The following is a 12,035-nucleotide window of genomic DNA, read 5'->3' as shown; positions in this document are numbered from 1 at the left end:
ATGGTACCCTGTTAACCATTTCTCCCTAGATGAATAGGTAAGAAGTAAACACATTTCCAAAGGAGAACGGCTGCGTGGGAAGGCGTGAAAACGTCGTAGTTCACGGACGAGGCTGCTTCTAGTCCGAACTCGCGCTTTTTAGTAACATCTGTGCCCACTGGAATTCCTTGGTTTTTGCTGAGTAACGTGGGAAAATGGCAAGCGGTAAATAATCCGGTCACATTCTGTTTTTAAACCGAATCTTTTCCCCAGGAGAGAGAGAGGAGGTCGCCAGCATTTAACCTCCAAATCACCACCTTCCCTGAGAACAACAGCAGCGCTCTCCAGCTGTTCTGTCACCAGGAAGGAGTTAAGGTAGCGTGCCTGGGGGGTGCCCTCTGCTAGATGCCAGCCAAGGGCTCGCTCCGTGCCCGGCTCAGTTGTAAAGGGGGAGTGCTGGGATAGAATTGATTTTCATGAGATACCCCTTGTGTTAAAAGTCATAGTTTGACCATTTATTAAGGGGTCGCCAAATGTGACTCTATTTTGACCCATGTGTTTAAAACAGCAGAGGCTTGGCATATTGCCCCGAGGGTGAACCCCAGCTCCACCGCTGCTCTGGCCTGTAAACTTTCTGAGCCTTAGCCTCTTCGCTATGAAATCCAAATGACAATACCCACACCATGAAGCTGGGGTGATGATGACATTAGATCATGAACAGACGCCAAGTGCCTGGCCCTGTGCCTGGCATAGCAAGGTTCTGTAGAGGGTGGCTGTGGTGGCTAGAAGGGTCCGGGGTTTGCCATGTCCTAAAGCCCTGCTCAGCCCCAGGGACAGTGTCCTGACTCACCCGATTCCATGGCCCTTCTAGAAAGCAGTGTTTGTACTGGTGTAACACTCGGCAAATGAGCGGCAGTTATGCCTTCTCTCCCTCACTCCCCAGAGGAACGGCTGGGCACAAAACTTGGCCGGAAAAGAAAAGAAAGAGCACGGTGTCTTGTCGAGAGGAAAGGCCGTGGCCCTAGAAATTGGTGTGGTTGGTCTCTGTAGCTCACACAAAAATGAACGTTGGAAATCTCTTCCAGGATGTGAATGTTTCTGAACTTATGAAGAAATTAGATATCCTTGGCGATAACGGGGTAACTATGAGCGATCGGTTTCTGCTTTCGTGTTCTTGTTTTGATCTGGGTGTATTCTGTGTGACTTTCGTTTTGTTTTGTTTTTTTTTTTTTTTAATTTCTCTCTGATATAAGAGATCTAAGAAGTACAATGTAAGGCTTTTGTATGGCCGTGTTCCTGGGTGGGTGGAGGGGTTGGTATTCGTCAGAAGTGGGGTTCTGAAGTTAGGTTCCCCTGGCCTGTGAGTGAGGAGGGGATGGGAAGGCCTGAGAACCCCTACCCAGAATGCAGGTGGAGTCACATGAGATTTCTGAAATCAGAAAGGGATCTTTTGGCTATCCTGAAAGATGAACTTGAAGGCAGCCATGTTTCACAAAAGCTTAGTGTCACTCTGTGAAATGTCCCCAAACAGAGGGACAGGAGCTGTGTGCCTGATGTGCTGGCCCCATTAGTGAGAGGGAGCTGACCCTCGGGTGCAGCTCGGAGAGAAGCTAAGAAAGTTGCTTGGTGTTGGCCGGGCGTGGTGGCTCATGCCTGTAATCCCAGCACTTTGGGAGGCTGAGGTGGGCGGATCACCTGAGGTCAGGAGTTCGAGACCAGCCTGGCCAACATGGTGAAACCCCATCTCTACTAAAAATACAAAAACTATCCAGGTGTGGTGGTGTGCATCCCAGCTACTGTAATCCCAGCTACTCGGGAGGCTGAGGCAAGAGAATCACTTGAACCCAGGAGGCGGAGGTTACAGTGAGCCGAGATCACACCACTGCACTCGAACCCAGGTGACAGAGACTCTGTCTCAAAACAAACAAACAACAACAAAAACAAACAAAAAAACTTTGTGCTGACTGTCTGCACGTGGATTTGGGATCCAGTGTCAAATGCCCTTGCCCATTTTTGTGTTTTAGAATTTGAGAAATGAAGAACAGGTTGCAATAATCCAAGCTGGAACTGTGCTTGCCCTGTGTGAAAAGGTAGAAGCCAGCGGCATTTCTGTGCTCACACCTTGTCCCGGCTTCCCAGCACCATACAAGAAACTGTACATTGGCGTCTTGCTTTGCGTGGGAGCATGCATTCCAGTCCGTCTGCGTCTGCACGTGCCCGTGCATGCCTTTCCGTTTTCTTCATGAAGGAAGTCCCACATGCTCGCTGTAGAAAACCCAGAGATGCAGGAGGGAATCAAAACCCGGTGGAGGAAACAGTCTGTCACATTTGTGTGTTTCCTTCCAGTGGTTTCCCTGTGTCCGTTGTTTTTAAACTTAGTCGAAATGATACTTGACATCCGGTTTTCAATCAGGCTTTAGAAGCATCCTCCATGCCATTTAACATGGTTCATAAATGTGTTTAAATGACTGTGCATCTCTCCATCACACAGTTATACTGTTAGTTACTGAAGCCCCTCTTAGCTGTTAGATATCACAGGTGTTTCCACTTTTTTTTTTTTTCCTACAATCATGCAGTGGTAAACTGCACATTTTTTACACATAAATTTCTATCTACATCTTAAAATATGTCCATAGGATATGTTTTAGAAGCAGAATCACTGGGCCAAATAGTAAGAATGTCTTGAAGGACTTCGGCATGGTCAAAACAGTGTCCAGAAAAGCGGCACCAGTTACCGTTCTACCCGCAGCCTTACACGTTGTTGATTGATGCTTGACATGGCATGTTACCACTGCCGAGTACTTTGTTGATTGGATGGTGAAAACTGTATCATGTCATTGTTTTAATTTTTATTTGAGTGCTAGTGATACTGAGGTTTTTTTTTGTGTGTATTATCTATTTTCTTCTCCTTCCTTGTGAATTATAATTGCATTTATTTTGAGGGTTTTCCATTGGATTTATTCACCCATCCATCCATTCATTCATTTGACAAATATGTATTCATTGTCATTGTCTTTCTTACTGACTTCTCCACGTGCTTTACATATTAAAGATTTTAGCTTTTTGACCTGTTTGTTACAAAACACATTCCTGATGTGTTTGCCTTTTACATTGGTTTAGGGTGTGTTAGAAATACACAACTGTTTAGGGCTAAAGACCTTTTCCTTTCAAAGCACATGAGTTCAACTTTAAAATGCTATTTTTGCAGTGATGAGGTCTTAATGATCTTAGTTGGGATTCATTCCTGAATCTCTGGAAGGGCATTTAAACTAGAAATAGTTTCCTTCCCAGGGCATCTGTTCAATCCCTCAATCAAGTAAAGGATACTAAATGTTGGTAACAGACTTACGGCCAAACCTTGCCCAAGGTCACACTGGTAGGCAGTGAGAGGATTGGAACTCAGCTTTCTCCTGTTCCTATCATCGCTAAACCTGGCTGAGCTTGTGTCCTCAGGTGAACCGCGGGATGGGGATGACTCACACCTGGCCGGCTGGTGGCCATCAGGTGCAGGTGCAGGTGCAGGCATGGGGTGGGGCACACGAGACACATTCAGCACACCTTCCTTTCCAGCAGCAAAACCCTCCATGGCTGTCTAGGCTCCTCCAACAGTGCTCCGTGTAGAGTCACACAAAGTGCTGATTAAACACTTATGACGTTTATGACTCAGTTTACTCAACATCCACTGGAACATTTACTGAGAGAGAGCATCTTAGTGTCAAGCGCTGAGCACGGCCCTGGTAGACGTGGAGATGTGACATCCACCAGTGTCTGATTTGATGATGGGGAGGTCTCTCCTGGCTTGGGTCTTGGCGACACCGCTTGCCAGCTGCAGGGGTTTCGGCCAGTTTCTCACCACGTCTCTCTCAGCCATGACACCGAGCATCCTGGTGGCTCACGGTCTCTGTCGGAATCCGCGAGGTTGCGTATTTCAGTGGGATCAGGCATTGCCATCTGGTTCAGTCAGGCACCTGGGGCCGTGCTTGCTTCCTGGAGATGCTTGGTCAATGCCTGTGGATCCAGTGAGCAAGGAGCAGGAACCTGCCAGTGACTCAGGTGGCTGGTTCGTCACGGGGCTGGGGCAGAGAGCGTTGGAGGGCCAGGGCGCCAGCTGGAAAGAGGCTTCCAGCCTTGGTGAGAGCAGCCCTCTGCAGGGCGCTGAGTTCTCCCACCTGAGCCATTCCTGATGCGCCCCTCCCCACACCCAACCCACAGCAGGTGTTCCAGGCCCGCACCTTAGGTCCCCAGCGCTCCTCATCCTCTGGGCATCTGTGAGATTAGCAGCCCTCTAGGACAGCTGAGGAGGGGGAACCTGTCTGGGATCTGGCCACCGTCTGCTTGACCCTCACCATGCTCTGCTTGCCTGACAGCTGCCGACCTCCCCGCTTGCACCCTGCCCACCCCCACTGCCGCCCGCCTGCCCCTGCCCACTAACCTCCCCAAGCTGGTCAGCCTGGTGCCGTGCCTTGTGCCCTACACACTAGAGAGCCGTGCTGGCCACCCTAGTCTGCCAGCCCCTCACAACCACTACTGATGGTTAAGGGGCCCCGATTCTGAGCCTGGCACAGAGGTGCCCAGCTCCCCGTCTTTGAGGACTGGACTTAAACCATAGTTTTCTCAGGTTGGGTTCTAGGAGACACTGGCCCTGACATTTGTCTATGGATAAAGGTCCAGTAAGCTTGGGAGTTGCCACTTGTCTTCTCCCAGCCTTGTTGGTGTGAGAGCTCCTCAGGTCCAGAAGTGGACCCTCATGTGGGGTGGGAACTGCATCAGCGGGACCCCTGAGAATCTGGCAGGACCACTAGGGGACTGACGGTCTGCTTTGCCTGGGACTGACAGCTTTCCTGGGACGTGAGAATTGCAGTGCTAAAAGAGGGACAATCGTGGGCCAACAGGGACAAGCTGGTCACCCTAGAGCCGACGGGCACTGCAGGGAAGTTTGCAGAGGGGGAGGGCACCTGCAATGTCACTGCCAGAGAAGGCTTTCACAGACAGGCCCAGCTAACTACCACGCCGCTAAATACTCCTTATTTTAAAAATTGTCATTCCATACTGGTATCCGAATAAAAGCGGAAGTCAATGTCAATGTTCCCTTAGAGGCATGATTTTTTTTTTTTTTCGAGACAGAGTCTCACTGGCTGCCCAGGCTGGAGTGCAGTGGCATGATCTCAGCTCACTGCAACCTCCACCTCTAGGGTTCAAGCGATTCTCGTGCTTCAGCCTCCTGCAGCTGGGATTACAGGCATGTGCCACCACGCCTGGCTAATTTTTGTATTTTTAGTAGAGATGGAGTTTCTCCATGTTGGCCAGGTTGGTCTCAAACTCCTGACCCCAAGTGATCTGCCCACCTTGGCCTCCCAAAGTGCTGAGATGACAGGTATGAGACACCTCACCTGGCTTCGAAGCCCATTTCTCAGTGTGTAGGTGAAGTGCAACCTGAAGGAATGTCCTATGATGTGCCTGTGTTGATTTCCCTGCAAACAGCATCTTGCACCAGGCACGTGCCTTCCTCATCTCCGCCCACTGAAGCCCTGCCCAGTCATCAAGGCACAGGCATCCATCCTGGCGCCCGTCAGCCCCACTCTGGTTAGCCACGTATAGGATCAGGGCAAGGTCTCACTCGCCTCAGCACATGGCACGTGCCCTGCAGAGAAACTGAACCATGAGACATTGGAGGGTTTATAAATCATAGCAGTCATATCTCTTCTCCCTCAAGTTCAGAGTGGATCGAGAAAAAGACACCGGCCTCAGCCAGGTGGGAATGCCTTAAAGGCTGTGTTTTCGCTGGTAACGATGGATAGGAGAATGAGGCATAAGTCTGAGCCATAGTCAGACTTTCTAATAGTTGGCCCCAAGTTGAAGCCTTGGGACCCTCCCCAAAGGGAGAGGAGAGAGAGGAGCCCCACCAGTTGCAGGGGATCCAGGCTCTGCACCTGAGGGGTCCTGGGAGTTGGGGCACAGAGAGCGGCCCCCACCCTGTAACAGGTCACCCCTATGAGGCTGCTCAGGTTCCCATCAGCACCTCCCTGTGGGTGGACTCCCTTCTCCTCCCCAGCCCGAGACCCCCTCTCCTGGGGCTGGAGCAGAACCATGAACATTGTTTCTCCCAGGAGTGACTGAGGCCCCACAGCTCTCTGGCAAACTCTTTGATATTAAATTTCTGATCTCACGTGGCCAGGGGTCCTCATGGCCAGCTCTCTCTTCTCTCGTGTTCTCTCCCAGTTGCTGAAAAGGTCTTGTTAAATTTATTTTTTAAACGACAGCAACAACAAAGCTGTGTTCTGTAGAAACCGTTCTGAGAGCAGCTGGTTGTAATCATCCCAAACTGGATTTCCCATTTTCATTTCATTCGTTTTTTGACTGCTTGCATGAGGATGTTAAAAATGAACTACCTGTAACTCCTCATCCAAAATATGCTTATCTGTTTCTAAGAAACCACGCATCTTGTCTGAGCCTTATTTGAGGAAGTGCCGGCCACTGCGGCTGGCACAGGGTGCTGGGTGCTGCTTCCGTGGCTGGTACTGGAGCATATACTGGGGGCCGAGCTCACAGTGACGTTAGGGAGGGAGTTCTGTGACAGCACTCGATCAGTTCTGGTCTCCTCTGTACAGACAGCACACACCACACCAACCTGCACATCCGCGATTCTCCTTCATTCAAGAGAAGTTTATTAGGCACCTGCTTGTGTCAGGCCTTGTGCCAGTCAAGGAAGTCCAACAGGAGGCAAACGTGGTCCCCACCTTCAAGGGGGGCAGCAGGGTTAGGGGTGAAACAGACAACAGCACCTGTCATGTGAGTGCTGTGACCAGACATTCACAAGGTGACTGACATGGGCACCATGGAGGGTAACTGACCCCATGGACTCAAGCAGGGTAGGCTTCCTGGAGGAGGTGACAGCTAGCTCAGGGCCTAAAAACTGAGTGACGCTAGCTCAGTAAAGGCCTGGGGCTGAGGCTGGGGCCAGGAGAGGTAGGGACGGCACAGGGAAAGGCTGGGCATGTTCGAGGAGCTCTGTGTAGTTAGGATGACCAGGGCCCGGGATTTCAGTGGGGATACGAGAGTGCTGACTAATAAGACTGTGAGCATTGCAGAGGCCACCCCATGCTGGGGCCTTGCCAGTGTTGTCGGGAGTGAGGGGATGTCTTTGGAGGGCTCTGAGCAGAGCAGGGAAGTTCCAAGAGCCCATGTGTGGTTTTTAGGGAACTTGCTGGCTGGGGGGCAGAAAGGCATTTGTGGTGTGTGGGGAGGTTTCAGATACGAACCTGGGGGCTGAAAGGGGAATGGGGGGTTGGTGATGGGGAAGGAGTGCTGTGGATGGGTTTGAGAACCAGAAGGAGGCGAAGCCAGTATGTTGGAAGTGGACGGAAGGAAGGAGGGGGCACTCTTCCCCATCAGGGGTCCTGGCAGGCCCTGGAGATTCCTTGAGACTTGGGAGTGGAGGGGTGCAGGGGGCAGCGGCACACAGGGTGTGGGGCGGCAGATCTGGGTGGGAGACATTTCAGAAAGAGTAGGGAGGGTGGATCCCGGAGGGAGGGCAGAGTAAGGTGGGGAAGGCGGAGGGCAGGGCTCCAGGACCTCACAAGGGCAGGGTGACCTCATGAGGGTGACCAGCTGCTGCCAGAGGAGGAGGAAAGCAAGGAGTACAAGGAAACTAGGGGATCCTGGGGTCAGGAAAGGAGGCTTTCTGCAGCTGGGGCCTGGAGTTAGGAAAGGGGGTGCTCCACAGCCGGGGCCTGGGGTCGGGAAAGAGGGCGCTCTGCAGTTGGGGCCTGGCAGCGGGAGGCCATCCAACAACCTGAGCAATGAGGAGGTCAGTGGTGTTGTCAAGCCCGGACACCCCTCGGTGCCTTGACCTCCCCGCAACCCTCCCCCACATGGCAGCCCCCCTGTGCTGGCCTGGACTTCCTCCCATCTTAGGGGCTCCTCATAGACACACATCCGCATATGACACCTGCTTCCGTGCTCACCCCCAGCCCAGACCCCAGAGGGAACGTGGACAGAGCTCCCACTCCCTTACCTGGCACTCAGGTGCACGCCTTGCCTGTTCACCCCCTATTCTGTGCCTGTGCCCTCATGTCCTGGCACGAACCCTGCTTTCATGCTCCTACACCCCCTATCCTGTGTGTGATTCCACTTCCTCTCACGGTGGCACCAGGCACTCTGGGCTGCTCCAACTCACGTTGCTGGAGGGATGAGGGCTTTGGCGTCCTGCAGGCTGGGTTCCAAATCTCCATTCTGCACCTGTGTGACCTTGGACAAGTTACTTAACTCAGCCTCCATTTACTTAACTCAGTCTTTACCTGCAAAATGGGGGTGATGCTGCCTACTGCATGGGGTGATCGTAAGAGGGTCAGATGAGGTCTCCTGAGTGAAGCATCAGCACAGAGCAGGCACTCTGTGACATCAGCTACACCACGCCACTTCCTCTGCTGTACACACTCGCAGCCGTCCACACTTGGGTCCACCCAGGCTCTGAATCCAGCTTCCACACCACGTACATGTCACACTTACACCTATGACCTCCTGCACATACAGGCTGGACCATGCACACACAACCACACCATCCGCAAGTGCAAGCATGTGTGTGCCGTGACGTGATCCATTCCCGAGCACACCCTGAAGAAGCCGATCTATGAAATTCACACACCTGTGAAATTCCACAGCCCGTTGGGGTCTGACTCTCACTTTGCTGCACCCCTCCTGTCCCTGCTGTTTTCTAGTGGCTGAAGCAAATAGAGGGGACCGAGGCCGCCCTGACCCAGAAGATGCTGGACCTGGAGAAGGAGAAGGTAAAAGATTTGACTGCCTGGGGGTGGGGGGAGAGGGTTCGAAGAGCAAAGTCGATTGCAGAAGGCTTTGCATGTGTTTTCCTAATGATCTGCATGCATTTCTCAATTTTGCTTTTGCCCCAGTGTTTGTTCTGAGTAATTATCACCCATTTACTTACTCTTTCACTTGCTCAGTTACTCATTGAATACCTATTTTCAGAACCTCTGCTGTGTCCCAGGTGCTATGCCAGGATTAGAGGCTTAGTAATGAATCAGTGGGGTCCCTGCCACCAGGAGCAAGCTCACAGGCCTGCAGGGTCTTGCGGTCATGAGCTCCTGTGAATGCAGTGTGAGGATGTTAGGAGAGACACAGCCCAGATATGGAAATGCTGGCGCAGTGACTCTAGGAACACACGGGCAGGGCTCAAACCTTTGCTGGCCATGAAAGCTTGGGAAACTGGACTTTAGTTTTCTCATTGATGAATGGGAAACTCCAATCTGTGCTTTGCTGGGTTGTGGGATGAGAAATGCTAGATACATAGCCAGGGTTGCACTGTGCTTGGCACCTTGGGTACCTGATAAATGGTGGTGGAGGTTATTCACTGGGGTATGGATGTATGGAGAGCCTGGGGAGGACAGAGAAGGCTTCCCAGAAGACGTGGTTCTTGAGTAGTCAAAGGCCAATTCGAGTTCTCCAAGGAGAAATGGAAATGGGAGGAGAAGGAGGAAGGTGGAAGGACTCGTGGGGCCTAGGAGCAGGGAGTGGTGCGGAAAGAGCCCTGACTGGGGCCAGAAGGCCTGGGTTTCTACTCCCACCTCTGCCATCACCGAACTGCGGCATCTAAGGCAAGGCTCTGGTCCTCCCTGGCTCTTTCCTTGTCTGTAAAAGGAAGTGGCTACAGGAGATGAACTCTAACCCTGAAACCCGCAAATCAGTCGTAAGAAGAGATTTGCACTCTGGAGAGGTCAGGCTTGCAGGGTCTTAGAGGGTAGCCCAGGGACGTGGGAGGCAAGGAGAAGTGTGCTCAGTGAGACCGATCGGGAGGTGGGTGAGGCAGTTCAGGCAGGAAGAAAGAACCACATCTGAGAACCATGAAGACAGTCTTCTGGGGCCACTAAGACGTGGCAGGAGGAACCCAGAAGGACTGCTGTGACTTGTGCCTGGGTTTGACGTGGGTGCCTTCTTTACAGTCAGGTACCCAAGAGGAAGGGAAGCAGGAGAAAGGGGATAGTCTTGACCGAGGATCCAGGTGGGGCTGTCAAGGGTGCCCCGGGTCAGTGAGGCTCCTGCTGGGCGATTCACGTGGGGGCAAACAGGGAAGACTACCAAGTCCCTTCTCATCTGAGTGCCCCCAATTCGGTGAGACTGCCACTGTCTAGCAAACGGGCTCTGAAGCTGTCATGGATTCCTGTTCTGACGCTGGTTCCTGATGGCGCCTCCCTCTTTCTCAGGACCTGTTCAGCAGGCAGAAGGGCTATCTGGAAGAGGAGCTCGACTACCGGAAGCAAGCCCTTGACCAGGCTTACCTGGTAGGACCAGAAGTGGGTTTGACACTTTGGCTTCCTAGACTCCACATTAGAGGCTGCTTTTCCCTCCGGGGCTGAAACTGCATTTAGGGTGCTCCCCAGTGCCAAACAGGAGTGACAACAATGCCATCTCCACCGTGTGGTTGGAATGACCGTACAGATGGTCCCTTTTCCCAAATCAATCGTGATTTTCAAAAACATTCAAAGTTACTTTAATGGTTTTCTTAGACATGCTTCTTAAATTCTAGTAATCGTTTGGGATGAATGGGAAGAAACTCTATTTCTTATATGTTTGATGATACTTAAATATTTGGACTTAAAGTCCCAAAGCAAGTTTTCCTATAAATAGGAAAAAGAGATGATCACAAAGGAACACAGAAGTAAAGCAATTAGATGAGGCCAGGTGATTTTCAGAACCGAAGGGACGAGGTGTAAGGTCGGACGTAATATTGCATTTGGCTTGCAAAATTGGTTCTGTGCATCCTGGTGATTAAAGTACAGTGAGATGATGTTCAGGGTCCTGTGTCCTCACCCTCAAAGCTAAGTGCTCCTGGCACTGAGAGAAATTCTCCTTGGGGGAGGTGGGGAGTTGAGTAAGATCATGGAAACTTGTCCCTGCAGGAGAGAGAATTTAGAGTTCAATGCCGTTCCTTGTAGGAAGAAGCTAGTGTGGTAGAGACTCTTGAGCAAATCTGTGCCCAGATCATTTGTAGTTAAAGTCATTTTACAAAAATGGGTTTGCACCTACAAAATGCAGAGCCAATCACTAAAAAAATGACTTTAAAACTCTGCTTCCCATGAGAGGCTCCAGGAAGACAGAGAGCAGGTAGCCTGGGCTTAGCTCAAATGGACAGGAGATTCTAGACGTGAAGGCCGGTGCAACTAGCTATGACCCTTGGCCCTTCCTGTCTAGGCTGTGAGGCTTGAATCCCTTCAGACTGAAAGCAGGAGATGCAGACAATCAGAATGGACTAAGCCTTATCAAGACACAACATTTCCCTCTGGGCACACGATGTGTCAGCAGTGTTGAGGGCAACTAACGAATGGAGACATTCTCATCTATACCCTGGTCTGTCTCCTGCCTCTCTAATCTTTTAGGTTTTTCCTTGTTTTGGTCCTGGCTTGGTCCTTTTGAAAACACCCTGCAGGATGGGCCATCCCTATCACACATTCCTGTTCTCCCCTAGCGTTTCCCAAAAAACGCCGAGGAATGTGATTGTAGATGGAACCTAGGGCCCTGCGAAGCGTAGCGCAATAGAGTAAGTTGGAACACTCTGAAGGACTTCTTGGGGTCTTAGTGTGCTAAAGGGTGAGTCGAGGCTCTGAGAGGAATGTAAGCAAGCAGTGTGCCAAGTTCACTGGATCATTGGACCTTTTTTCAAAGGACATCTTGCAGAACTGGCATTTCTGAAAACACACTTCTGAGAACACCTTGGGGTCCACCCTTCCTTTGTCTAAGCACCAACTCAGGAAGGCCTGAGGGATCCCTCAGAGTGCTGAATCTGCAGAAGAGGCCCCCGCATGCTGGTTCTGCCACCACATAGAAGCTACCTTCACACTTGGAGTATTTGAAAGCCTGCCGTGGGCAGTGTGCTCCCAGTGCGATTTCAGTCGCACGGGTAAACAGGAGTTCTGACGCAGCTCTGGATTCTCATGAACAGTCAGGAAGTGAAATGCTCTGAGAGGGTGGCAGGGTCGTGTGTCCATGCTGGGGCCAGGACAGCAGGTGCCAGATGCAAGCCTGTGTCCCTTTGTCATTGAGCT

The 12,035-nt window shown here is 51.5% G+C and overlaps 1 protein-coding gene across 1 annotated transcript in view; it reads left to right on the top strand.

Annotated features, from left to right (window-relative positions):
* Positions 1 to 12,035, top strand: part of JAKMIP1 (janus kinase and microtubule interacting protein 1) — a 173,651-nt gene that overhangs the window by 151,782 nt on the left and 9,834 nt on the right. The window contains exons 14-18 of the mRNA XM_008017951.3: positions 253 to 354; positions 1,065 to 1,118; positions 2,004 to 2,069; positions 8,697 to 8,765; positions 10,197 to 10,274. Coding sequence (XP_008016142.1) covers positions 253 to 354; positions 1,065 to 1,118; positions 2,004 to 2,069; positions 8,697 to 8,765; positions 10,197 to 10,274 — 369 coding nt within the window. The remainder of the gene's footprint in view (positions 1 to 252; positions 355 to 1,064; positions 1,119 to 2,003; positions 2,070 to 8,696; positions 8,766 to 10,196; positions 10,275 to 12,035) is intronic.

The sequence above is a fragment of the Chlorocebus sabaeus genome, chromosome 27 (assembly GCF_047675955.1).
Source record: "Chlorocebus sabaeus isolate Y175 chromosome 27, mChlSab1.0.hap1, whole genome shotgun sequence".
In the NCBI taxonomy this organism is placed as follows: domain Eukaryota; kingdom Metazoa; phylum Chordata; class Mammalia; order Primates; family Cercopithecidae; genus Chlorocebus; species Chlorocebus sabaeus.
The sequence above is the reverse complement of the archived record's forward strand: the minus strand, read 5'-3'. Positions and strand labels throughout refer to the sequence as shown.